Consider the following 13,512-nt stretch of genomic DNA (forward strand, 5'->3'; position numbering starts at 1 on the left):
ACCAACTTTGAGACAGTACACACTGCAGCCTCAAAGATGTGCATTACATTACCACACAGCACAGGCTGAGAATATTTCACATCTGAGTGCAACCAATCACTGAACAGCAATCTTAATTCCCTATGAATTGTTGACCATCTCATTTTCTCTGCAGAGGAAAGTGGAATTTTGTCAGGCCACAACGCATCTTTAGTACTCAAAAGCCTTATTATCAGCAAAAGCAGCGAAGCCTGTGCAATATATTCTCTTAATCACTGCTTTCAGATTACCAGTAGCTGTAGGTTGTATGTCAGACAGCAGCTCCAAATTACTTTTAGTGGTGCTGTTGAGTACGTACCACCCTTTTAAGACACAGCTTACAAATCAACATTCTGATAATACATCACAAGGACACACTGTGATCAACAATGTGAGTTTGATATCTTTTCCCAACCTCCCCTCTCCACACACACCAGCAGACATGCCCTGGGAGATCAGCAAGGAAGACAGAGGCAAGTTTTTCATTTGTACAACAGCAGTAAATGTAGAAGACAAGACATAGGTGGTAATAAAACACCTTCCAGAACTCCACAGTCATTAGAAAGAAAAGAAAATGTTGATTCTAGAAATTGTACAGCTTATTAAGTCATAACCCTAAGCGCTCCTTTTATTTCCAGCTTTTGTGCAAGACAGAATCGTGCATCTTATTTGAACAATAATTCATATATAGAAACTGCATGTTTGAAAATTCTGGAAGATGTTTCATCAAGGTTCAAAATTTCCAGAAGCAAAACCCCAACTTAAGTTAACCATCTGCCCTCAGGGCAATAAGCTGACACAACCCAAGCTTTAACAGGCAGTCTAATGATGTGGCACTGTGAGGATACATGCAAACCTAGAAGGAAAAAATATTCAAAGCCCTTTATTTGAAAACTGTGAAGCAAGCCACAAATACATAGGGCCTGAGCTTAAGCTTCTGAACTCAATGTATTGCAATGAAAACCTGTGAAACTTCAAGGAACAATCATTCATCTGCACTAATGAAAAAACTGCTTCAAGCCTATTAAATAAGCTGCAGCTCACAGCACTGCAAAGTGAAAACATTTTCTAGTTCCTTCCTTTTTTTTTTTTTTTAAACGCCCTTTAGGCTTCCATTTTTACACAATTCCCAGAGCACAATAATAGTCATCAGAGCACAATAATAGTCAATGTAGCTCTCAGAGCACAATAATAGTCATCACAGCTCTTTAAAATGAAACACCGCCAGGTGCAAGCTCTACTATGGTTTATGCCAACAGGTACAAAAATAAAAACACACCCAGAAGTGTTTGTTGTGTTCTTCCCATTTGACCAGCACAGCTAGCACAATGCTTGAATGAAGGCGGTTGCTAAATAACATCAGTTGATCTTCACACTGGATTACACTGTGTAAAACACTGCAGCTAAACCGTGCCAATCAGCAAGTTTCCTATACAGTCCAACATTTCAACAGTTTCAATGCACTAAAACTCCAGCAAGCCATCCTTTACCTTGGCATATCTGGGATATAAGCTTCTAATGCTAATGCCAACTTCAGTGCTCACCAACAGCATCACTTAATGTAGAGAAGGATTTTTCCAACAGCAGATGCAACACTGAGGCAATAAAAATAAATGAAACTAAGTACAATCAACACTAACTTGGGACAGACTCTTGTCTCTGATGCATTAAGTTGCCTACAAATGGCAACAGCACTGCCTGCTCTTTATGAAGACTGATTAAGCAAACAACAAAGAAAGCTTCTAATTCAGTCATTTCTCCAGTTACTAGTTTGTCTGAGTGAAAGGGTCAACAGGAAATGGAATTTCTTACATCAGTGAAAACATTTTTTTAAAACTCATAATACTTCTTGTAACTCTTATAGCTGACTCTAAGTTAAATGAATGAATTTTAAGCAGAATTGGCATTGAAGGCCTCCTCCTAGAAATCTCCTGTGGCTGTGGAGTACTGTGCTCTACCAGGGCTGCAAGCAAAGCAAAGGAAGGAAAAGGGCAAAGATCACAGGGCTCCACTGGGAAGCTGAAGCTGCTGAACAGCACCAGAGCTGCCAGCAGGGCTGCACCCCACGGGCACAGCCCCATTAGGACCAAACGGGGCTGAAAACAGCCAGGCCAGGCAGCCTGCAGGCCAGTTGCAGCAGTTGGGCAGCCTTCTGAATGATAAACTACTCACTAGGGCATTAGCTGGTTTAAGGGCACCTTTTCCTCTTTGTATTTCCAAAGATAACACAAAGCATTTCAGCATAACATCTTCCAGCAGCCCACACCATGTGCGTCAAAGCACTGATGCTTTTTGCAACCCTTTAAAAACAGTAAAATGCCAAAGCAGAACCTGAAAAAATCAACAGTACAGTTAGAATTAATCAGAGACATCATGATAAACTGTTCTATACTGGCTAAACTGCCTTGAGAAGTGAAATCAATTCTAATTATCAAAAGAAATTGCTCTGGGGCACAACTTATTTTAACCATAATATTTACTTTTGAATCAGCTCTTGAATTGAAAGCTAAAGAAAGGCTCTTTGCTAGCAACTAGGAACCTCTTTCCTCAAAACACACGTAAGCATGCAGATATCAGTTCAATTTCTGGAGCTGAAAAGAGAGGGCATATGCTTTCTAACCAGAAGCTGAAGTGATCCATGATGTAAACAAGTTTGTGATAAGTTCAAAACTTCTGTTTCACATGGAGATTTTTACCAAAAATACACTTATAAACATCACTTAAGATAGAATTTGCTCACAGAAACTGGAAGTTAATGTTGAATGTTCCTTCCTTCAAAAGAATAAAAACAACTAGAAACTGCCACTAAAATCTTATAAGGAAAAAAGAAATTACAGCTGAGAGCTAGAATTCCATTTCCTTTCCACTTCAGTGCTCAAAAAAATAGAAAATCAAAATGAGATTTCTAACTAAAACAGAAGTAAAGCTTCATTTATTTACTTATTGATTAAAGCTGTGTTTGAGCTATAGCTTAGAGGAAGCTCCAGAGCAAGACCCACTCCTGCCCACCATGCAGCACAGGCTGCTGCTCCGTGCCATGACATGGCACCAGCCTTTAATTTTCCCTTTGCACGTCAAAGCTGACACAACAAACCAGCAGCACTAACAGCTGGAAGCTGTATTTTAAAGATCAGGGAATAAGGAGTGTTCTGAATAATTCAAAGGTAACTAAACTTCAACATGTCAAAAATCTGCCGTGTCAGGATAAGTCCCAATTTAACACAAATTCAACCTGATAAAGGTTTAGGGCTTAATGCTCGATAGCTTTGAAATTCCAAAGGTCCGTCATCGATTTAAACGAGAAAAGGACTGAGCTGCAGCAAGAGCACAAAGCCAGTTTCTGTTCTGTCAAGTTTCTAACTTTCAGTGTGATGTAAGAGACAAGGACAGAACACAGATGGACCAAAGGGAAGCAGGATGGTGCCAAGACAGCCAAAATATCAACCACCTATTTCACCATATCAACAGCTAGATACTGTCAAGTCTTCCAATAGATACAGAAAAACGCTGAGGAGAACTTGCGTGCAACTTTGATACAAATACAGACTTATTTTGTGTATGGATCAGCTAACAAAAGTTCTTATTTCTTTAGCCATGGATCTAACTGCTTTGGTCTTCTCAGCATTATCAGCACTAAGACTAACTACATACTAAAGGTACAACCTTCCTCCTTTACATTAGCTCTTCAAAAGCACCCTGCAACTATTCGGCATCAATTGCACTTCAGGCGGCACCATTTTTAAATGATTACCACAGGTCAAGACAGATTTCTGCAAATAACATGCTCCTTTCCCATACCCTGCTTTTTCTTCAGAAAAAAGAGCTTTGCTTATCCACTATTTTGAATGCTGCAGTCTTAGGGAGGAAAAACACTATGCAGTCATACCTGAGCCTGCATGCTCATTGCCTCTCTGGGGACCATGTTTGAATCTCAGCTTATACCAAAGATACACATCCTTTTCATTATTCTCTTAAACTCCAAGTATGCCTCTGAAAGTATGTGAACACCAAATTAGAACAGCAGTTTAAAAGCACAAATATATTAAGCAACTCCATAAATAAAATTGTTTCCCTACTTGCTTCTCAAAACTTGTTTGTCCATTTAACTTGCATTTCCCCACAGCTTTGGTCACCAAAAAAAAAAAGTAGTTCTTAGTAATCAAAAGTTCAGCAAAATCACAGGTAAAACAAACAACAATTAAAAGCATTAGCCAAGCCTGTATCAATAGAGACGGGAAAGCAACTTACTTACAAGGAGCCTGCATCTACCATAACTACTTTCTACAAAACCTATGGGCATTATATCACTGGAAATCCTGGGCTTATGACTCATATGCTAAAGTTGCAGTGTTTACTTTACATGCTGCTTTAAGAATAAGAACTTTCCATAACTTCCAAACATCTTTTCATCAGTTCCTAAATTCTCCTTGCACATTTCAAGCAAAAATTCCTAGAAAACTATATGAAGGTACAACATTTTCCTAAAACGATTACTAAAAGAATAATCATGTAATCTTTTTTAAAGGAGTTAAACTGCTTCATTTTCATTTTGTTTCTCCTAAATGTTTCTGGCATTACTGCTAATTTCTTATTTCTAGTGAGCACTACCTGTTCAACCTCTGCCTTAGCTTCCTTATTTGTTTTTAAATGTATTATTGGCACACTCCTAGAGAGTTGTTATGCAGATTCTGGTTATTTGACAATAAAATGAGTACTTCATTTTCCTTACATTAATAAATAAAAGCAACTACAGTCACTGTTTCCATTCAAAATTCAGGAATGCCCTCAATCAGATTATCATAAATGTTTTAAGTATCAGAGAAAGTATTAACATATAACTCTTTTACCAGCACAGAAACCTAACTGCTAAGTTTAGAGCTGCAGGTGCATGGAGGAGTTGTCTCATAATCAGATGCCTTACTTAAAACAGCTTTTATTACAATAACCATGTTTGGTATTCATTTATCAGTGTTTCCTGCTATATGTCCCAATCTTCCTCTATTGTATCCTCTCTTTTATTACAAGATGAATAGTAAATGTCATATGATCAAATGACTTTTTTATTAAAAAACAACAGCAAAAAAGGCTTTTAATCTTTACTGTTGAGGTGGTCATGCTTTGATGTTTGTTTGCTTCCCCCTTCCCTCCTTATATATAACTCTTTCACCAACAAAAGCTCAGTAATTAAAGCAGCTCATTCTTTTTTATGGCAGCTGCTTAGCCTTTCTAAAGCCTGTAAATATTTTAACAGTATCTTTTGAGAACATTTGGATTCTGGCATTAAGCCACAATGCCATTGAACAGGCAGCTGGCAAGCCTTTCTACTCACTCCATTGGTGTATTAGAGCACAAACAGAGCACATTTGAGTTGATTCTGCAATATTCTTAAATCATGACACGTGGAACCCCAGATCTGAACCAGATGAACATGTTAAGTGTGCCATAAGTCAGACACCACAAAACAGTCCAGTATTTGCTGTATTTGCTGTTACAGTGCATGCCACAGCACCAGAAGCCTTCATTCCTTGTAATCTAATGAATCATTCCCTGTAAGAAACACTTGATCCTTTCACTACATTAAAAGCTTGCTCTGAAATATTTTCTACATTTTCTGGTAATGAGAATTGAATGGTATTCATTAAATATGTAAAGAAGCTACATATATTATTCTATATTACATTTAGCTATAAATATAGAATACAAAACAAAAATAATTTCCCTGTTGATTGTCTTACATCTGTTCTGCTTAGTTTTACCTGTCATCTCACCTCAGTTGGAAACCCACACTACCAATGGCAGAGTGCTTGTTCTGGTTTGAGCAGCTGTCTGTACAAGGTTGCCCTGGTCCATAGCTAAGGATGATAACAGCTATTATAAATAAGTGAAGAAACTAATGCCTCATATATACACATACACACAAGTCAGTTATTTATATGAAAAGTTCCATACTTAAAATATCTTAACTACATCAGTTCTCAGACTATGAGAAATTTCTTTAAATAGCAGACAGCAAAATCAGAATTGAAAACCAACTGTTCCTTCTTATCTATATCCATTCTTAGTTCAGCATCCCAAAGGCACAACAAGGACAGTGTCGTCAAGCCACACCCACAATTAACTTGTGACAAGTTCTTTTGCCAGTTACATACTTTCAGAATGGCTGAGATATTTCCTGTAGATTGATTTAAATACATTTTACAACTGTGTAAAAGATGCTCATTCACCAATTTTGGCAAGGGAATGGATTTTCACAACAGTGACTTAGGAAGAGCTGCTTTTTCTGCACACTTAGTTTGATCAAGCATTAATCTAGCCATAATCTGGATACTTCCTTATCCAACAAAGGTGGTATATAGCAATTCGATATGAATCACTGACAAATCAGCCATTTCACAAGAAGGAAGACAAGTGCAAGCTGAAGTCAGGATGAGATCATGTTTGGGATGCAAAGGTCGGTGTTTCACAGGATTTACAGTTCAACATCAAAGATTACATTGTAGTTAATTACATGCTTCTCACCATAATTAATCCCAATTGTGCAAAAAACAACAAGAATTTTTTTTGAAGTAAGAAGATTAAAACACCTCTTACAATGTGAGGTATCACAATATCCAACAATCTGATGAACAATTTCATAACACTCTACTGGAAGGTATGCATTTGCTCTTGTTTGCTGATAATCACATGAAATCCCAGCCTTACAATGCAAGTGGTGAAGGGATTTGATTGAACTATGACATACTGTCTGGAATGCAGCACTTTGTAAAACAGCAGTGAGAGGTTGCCTGACAGCACACATGAAGCAGAAATAATGAATGACTCTCACACTCTTCCCATAGCACAGAGCATACATTAATTTGAATGAACTGTTTAACATTTAAGTGGATGCATAATGCCAAAAAGTGTAGCTCAAGCAAACCGAACATTGCAATGGTTGTAAGATCTGAGACTGCTATGTACCTAAAGAAAAGCTCAAACTACCAGCACAGCACAGTTTGTAACATCAGACTGTAGCAGTCCATTCCTGACTAGCACAGAAATCACGGCTTCCCCCAGGACCACTTATTTCATCATTCAAGTTTGCCAATTCCTTTAAACAGCTTGTAAGGAACCAGAACCTCAAATGTAATTCTTCCCAAATAAAGAAAAAATTAATTCAAATGACAGGATTTGAAATACTCTAAGACACTTTCAGGATAATGCACACAGTCATATTTCATGGTTTGTGGTTTTTTGTTTTTTTTTTTTGTGTATAGCTTTTTGTTTTGTTGTGTGTGTGTGTGTGTGTGTGTGTGTGTATAGCTTTTTGGTTCAGGACTGAAATGCTTTCCTCAAAAAAAAAAAAGTACAAGCCTTCTTTCCATGCTATTGGTTTTAAAAGAAAATATATTTATAGGTAGGTATCCCTCACCAAACCAGAGAGAACTACATTTATCTCAATACAATCAGATCTGGTAAAAACAAACCAGTGGAAAAGTGCAACACAAGAAAGTATATTTCTTAAGACAGGTCTTAATGTAGCAAGGGATATGACTGTCTCAGTTATCTGTGTCAATAAAGACTAGAATGTTATGATTAGCTTTACAACTGCTAATACACAGAGCCCTACCAACCAAGGATGCTAAGACTGAATGCTCTCAGGAAGCACAAGTTAGATAGAAGCTGGCTGAGGAACACCTCTTTGCCTCAAGCTATTCTATCAGATAAGGAAGTACTTAAATGAAAGCATGATTTTACTGAAGATGGACAGCCTAAAAAAGCCCAAGACCAATTACTGGGTGAAACTTTGCCTGGTATAATTAAAATTCTTACAGTTAAATTCTTAAAGGATAGAAAATCATCTTGACAAGACTTAGCAGTCACAGTACCCCATCCACTGAGTAACTAGTTCTCAAATATACTACCTGGCATGCCTTTCACAAGCTGTCTAACAGAGCAGGATCATTTATAATGCAGCTAAGTCCTTTTTAAAGCCCTTTGCAGTGCTTCTATCACATTCAAAACTTTGACAGAAGAATGTCCTTTACAAGCCTAAGCCTGAAAAGATGTTAAATTACATTTCAAGTTTACAAATCAAGCTGTTCTGGGCCACCAGTTATGAGCAACAACCTGCTTTTACAGGTGCTACTTGAAAGTACAAGTTCTTTTTAAAGACTCTTTTGGACTGACAACCTTGTTTCATAGGCTACTTTCAGCATACTCTTCTGAAAGTTTATCATTTGGCTTTTATCCCCCCTTTTCCCCCTTAGATTAAAAAAAGATTACCTTCTTTTAATTGTACTCACATCCTGTGACATTCATATTTCCATTTGTAAAAAAACTCATGTTTTCTTAATGTTATTTGTAAATATTCAGGTAAAGTTAAGAGTATCAAGTTGTAGCAAATTACTTTTTTTTTCTTTCCCCTTTCAAGATAGGATTTCAAGCTTCTCTTGGAATGTGTAATTTCAAGGAAAAGATATGGGAGAAGGTAAGTGGACCCAACCATTATGATCACATTTTGTTCTCATTTAAGTCACAGTTCTTTGTTTCAGCAACACTTACCAGTCACTGCTCATATTATTTAAGAGCCACCATACACCCCCACCTGTTCCCTGTTTTCCTCTAGGTTTAAGAATGCAGAGAACTAGGATTCAAATTAGATGACAGTCCTTTAAAAAAAAAAGCAGCCACCAAGGCACCACTCAGGCAGAGTTTCCATCCAGGATAAAAATGAACCAATTGTCATTTAGTCAGAATTCTATAGCAGCTATGTACATACACAGTAATTAGTATTTTTCAGTTCATCAATATTCCATATGTCACATGTTCTGCATCTGTTGCTAATACAGAAAACAATAGGAAAGAAGTGCAAATGGAATATTTTCTGGGGTGTATAGAAAGAGATAAATGCTTGTATTTATACCTTTGAAATCCTTCCTGAAAGCAACTGAAGATTTGGTTTCATTAGAAATGAAAAAAAAATATTGTCAGATAGAAGCGTATTTGATCACTTTGTGTAAATTAAAAATTCAGACTCTTTGACAAAGTCAAAATTAATTATTTTGAATTATCTACCAGAAGAACTGGAGAAGATGATATACACATAGTTCAAGTCTTACAGACAAGATACAGATACAAGATAATTTGGATCTGCAGTGAAAGTTACTTCAGAGGATAATAAGACATGAAATAATTTTACATATCAGTACATAGACAACAACTAAGAAAAGGTTAATCAACTGCAATTGTAATAGTGCTACAGCTATGCTGGTTTAAGAACACAAAGCAAGACTGGTAGAGCAGATCTAATGAAAGAGATTACTTCAGTCACATGAACAGGTCACAGAAACATTCAGATGAAAGCATACCCATTCTCAGACTTCCTCAGTTCATCTGGTAGAGCTTTTCTCCTGTTGTAAACTTACATTACTGAAACATTTACAGATATCTGTTGTATATTCACTTAAGTGAATCATGTTACTGTGTAGATTATAGTTAAGGCTTCGTACTGACGAGCAGTGCACTAATGCTTGGCATTACCTTTGTCTGTTTCACCTGCTGCAGAAAGTTTTCCCTAATGAATCTATTGGAAAAACTTATGATATCCATTGTATATGTATTTCCATTACCTTCAAGTTATAATGCATGCATTCCTACATTTAGATCAGAAGATGGCAGCTTACATTTAATTTGTATCAGTGTTTGTGTGAATAACAGCAATATACACAATAGATAATCGAGCATTAGGGGGGAAAAAAAAAAAAACACTTTAAACTGAAAACCACCTCAAATGATCACAGCAACAATCTGAGTTTTTAACAATGTTTTCTCTGCAGAAAGTTTGACATCATTTAAAAAACAACAAAACAAAGAACAACAAGGCAGAACAGCTGAGACAATTAACAATGCAATGCTTTCATATAATTTCCAGTGACTCAAATCTAAACTTCGCTACATTTAATGAGTTTCTACATTGCTCCCAGGCAGCACCAAAAGCATCAGTCATATGTGGCTGTTAACTTTTATAAGGCATCTCAACTGATTTGCAGTTTTGCAACTGTCGGTCCCACAGAGCATAGCTTTTAGAGGAACAGAAGCAAAAAGAAACAACAACAAAAGTTTTAGGTTTACCAGATGAAAAGCAACCAAATATCAACTTAAAATAAACTTCTGCATCCATCAAAACAAAAACAAAACAAAAAAAAAAGGAGAAAACATTACTTCACACATAATATCATCTGAAGACTGTTTTTGCAGGGAGGCTGTTCAAATGCTCCAGTCTGCCCAGGTCTTCAATTGCTTCAATTGCTACATTGCAGTGAAGTCAACAAAGCTGCAGAAGTCCTCTCTTAATGCTACTTCACAGAAAAATAACTGTTGCAACTGACACTTAGCACTGCACAGGGGCATCAAGAGAACGTACAGAGCAAAAGGCGTGACCCCACAGAAGATGGTTACACACTATCACCCATCACTTCAAAATTGTGACAAGCATTGCACTTCAGCACACAGTACTATATTTAGCATACTATCGCCCAGGCCCAACTCCTGAAACAGGCAAGATATGCGATGCAAGTTGCTATCAGTAACGCCAAGCATCACACCGAAAGCAAGTTAAGATAAAGAAACAGTGAAATCCAAACAAGGCTGCAAAGCCCAAAGCAACACATCTGAGATCTGCAAAGCACCAAATCCTCATTTACTCAGCTGTAACCATCCAGCAGCTTTGGTCATTTGGAGACATCTCCCACCTTCCTTTCCCAGGAGGATGCCACAATAAAGTCATGAAAAAGCAACACACAGGATATGATGCTACACTTGATCGGGCAGTCCCAAGCATAAAGAGACTTTTCCCTAAGCCACGCTATCGTGTTACTGGTGATTATTGCTACATCTTCCCATTCTGCTAGATGCTCTAAGGAGAGCCAAGAACAGCACAATCTAGATGTTTTCAATACACAACTGAATAATTTATATTTAACCCTCACAATACTTTATACCCTGAGCTTCTTCAATTACCCTCAACTCCAAACTTAATCCAAGAGGGAATACTGCATTCTGGATGCCTTTCTCACAAAAGAAGGAAAGGATTTTAACCTAAATCAGTTAGGGATCAAAAAAGAACAAAAAGCTTTGTGCCCAGTGTTTGTTGAAAACAGGAGTTTTTTGGACTCACTCTAGCTGCCCTCAAGTTTCAGACAAGCTATTTTACTAAAGCATAAATATTTCTGTGTAAGAAAAGTTCCTTATCAGTATATGAATACATTTAACATGTCCATAATATATGGTTCTGGAAGAAAACATACCAAACTAAAACCAAAAGTCAAGTCACTTAGATCTCAAAAGGGCTGAGTACATCAAAATACACATATATTTTTAATGAGTCTAAATAGTCTCCTCATTCCCAGCACAAGAGCTGATCATACAGGACTCGCATTCACATAAAGAAACTGAGCATCCTCCAAAGCACACATTGTAACTGGCAGTGCTTTATTCCTGTGGACATGCAGACAATATGGAGATAGAAAGCACACAATGAGAATAAAAGGTTCATGCAGAGGAGAAAAAGGTGCAAGAGATAAAAGAATTTGATAAAGTATATATTTCTAGAGAGGAAAGAGACAAAGATTGGCTGAGAAAAACTCTGAGTTTGGCTCATCTTCCCAGCCCTGCATCTCCTAAAGCTGAGGAAAGCCTGGATTCTTGGAGTCTGTTCCAAGTGTCTTTGTTCTTCTTGCATCGATGAACTCACTGGAAAAACATCCATCTCCCCCAGTGCTAGTCTATTTCCCACTGCTATTGGCATTCCTACTTTAGTTTAAATGGCAAAGGCCTATGCAAATACATTTCAGTCCAACAGATAACCCACGTGGGTATCAGTAAGAAGTCATAACATGCCGCAATGCTTGCAACAGTTTTATTTTTAACTACATAATAGAGCATTAGGATTGCTAACACACAAAAATTAAGAGAAGCCACAACTCAGGCTGCCTTGTAAAACCCTCACCCATTGCTTGTGTGCAAACATTATTAAGACCATTTGTATTTAAGATGTCATGCTACGGTCTTGAAGCAGACCTTCTGTAAAAATGAATCCAGAAAAACAAGAGAACATTTATCCTTCCTGACTAGTTTGAAAAGTTAAAGAATTTGTGACACATAAAAAGGGTGAGACTGCAAAGAAAAAATGCAAAAGAAAACTAGGGAATAGGGCCACCAAAAGCAATCCTTGCCACTGCCACAGAGTGTCCTATGACAGCAGGCTGGCTCCTACCTCAGTCTTTACAGTTCGTTTGTTAGTTTGTTTTGTTTTTTTATACACTCTCCTCATTTTACAAGTACCTATTTAGATAAGCTGGAATCCATTCTGCATATACACTAAGCACTCTAGCAGCAGTGAGGATCTCCGCTTTAAACATATTAATTGCTTTATACTGTGAAATACAAACAGAGAAACAGCAGAGTTGTAATAGTGTTCCTGCCAGGGGAAAGAAGCCCATCACTATCAACAGAGTAGTTGGATGCTGTGGTGATAACCAGCAAAGGAAGGCTGAGAAGTAATTTAATAAGTCTGCTTTTCAGGAAGGCTTTCACTAATGTAGATTAAATAAAACAGAAACTGTACAGAAAATAATAAAGTTAAATACTAGACAGCAATGAATTAAACAGATGCAATTCATCCATTTAATCACCATGGTCTTATATAACAAAACACACCTAAACGTGAACGCATGCATTCACATAATCAAAAGGCAAAGCTAAGTAAGTGCCGTAACCCTGCACAGTTCATACCTAACTCACAAGAAAAAAAAAAAAACAAGCCCAATCTGTAGAGCAAATCAAAATGTGGGCTTGTAAATGGTCTAAATTCAGTCATACCTAGAGAAGTCATGCACATCTAAGCAAAACAAAACATAAAAACATATTACAGAACTACTTTCAATACCTGACTTTCAAATACAAGAGGAAAGACACAACGACACCTCCAGACGCCCACTCACCTTGCTGCAGTAAAGCATCCACAGCTCGTACAGCCTCTCCCGGGATGCCATTCCTCCCCTTCCTCCTTTCCTCAGTGCCAGCTCCTTCCGTTCAGGATCCAACCATGCCCAGTTCCCCAGTGCTCTTCCCGCAGTTTTTAGCTTATTGTGACACTTATATTATAATCCAGTAAGAAGTCAAAGATTAAAATAACAGGGTCTCAGTCTCTCCTTTTTGGGTAAACATAGCACGACACCAGAGACTGAAGGCAGCAGCCGAACATGTCCGTTCCTCGCCAGTGGCACTCCGGGTTTAACGTCTGAAAGTGAAAACACACCCTTCAGGCCTCTGGCGGAGGAAAGCAAAACAAACCCGGACTTAAAGCCCACGGCCGGCCTCAGGAATGACGCGAGGCCAGCAACACCGCTTTCACCCCCGGCTTTACCGCAGCACGGAGAAGCCCGGCTACCGGTCCCCGCGCCACCTTCTCAGCGCTGGAAAGAGCGAGCGGCTGACGGCGGACGCCGAGCG

At 38.0% G+C, this 13,512-nt stretch overlaps 1 protein-coding gene across 1 annotated transcript in view; it reads right to left on the reverse strand.

The window, feature by feature from the left end:
• The window catches only part of NBEAL1 (neurobeachin like 1), a 79,592-nt gene that overhangs the window by 65,847 nt on the left and 233 nt on the right, over positions 1–13,512 (reverse strand). Inside the window, exon 2 of the mRNA XM_010713584.3 lies at positions 13,002–13,300. Within this exon, the coding sequence (XP_010711886.1) occupies positions 13,002–13,052 (51 nt within the window). The 5' untranslated portion in view covers positions 13,053–13,300. The remainder of the gene's footprint in view (positions 1–13,001; positions 13,301–13,512) is intronic.

Source organism: Meleagris gallopavo, chromosome 7 (assembly GCF_000146605.3).
Source record: "Meleagris gallopavo isolate NT-WF06-2002-E0010 breed Aviagen turkey brand Nicholas breeding stock chromosome 7, Turkey_5.1, whole genome shotgun sequence".
Classification (NCBI taxonomy): Eukaryota; Metazoa; Chordata; class Aves; order Galliformes; family Phasianidae; genus Meleagris; species Meleagris gallopavo.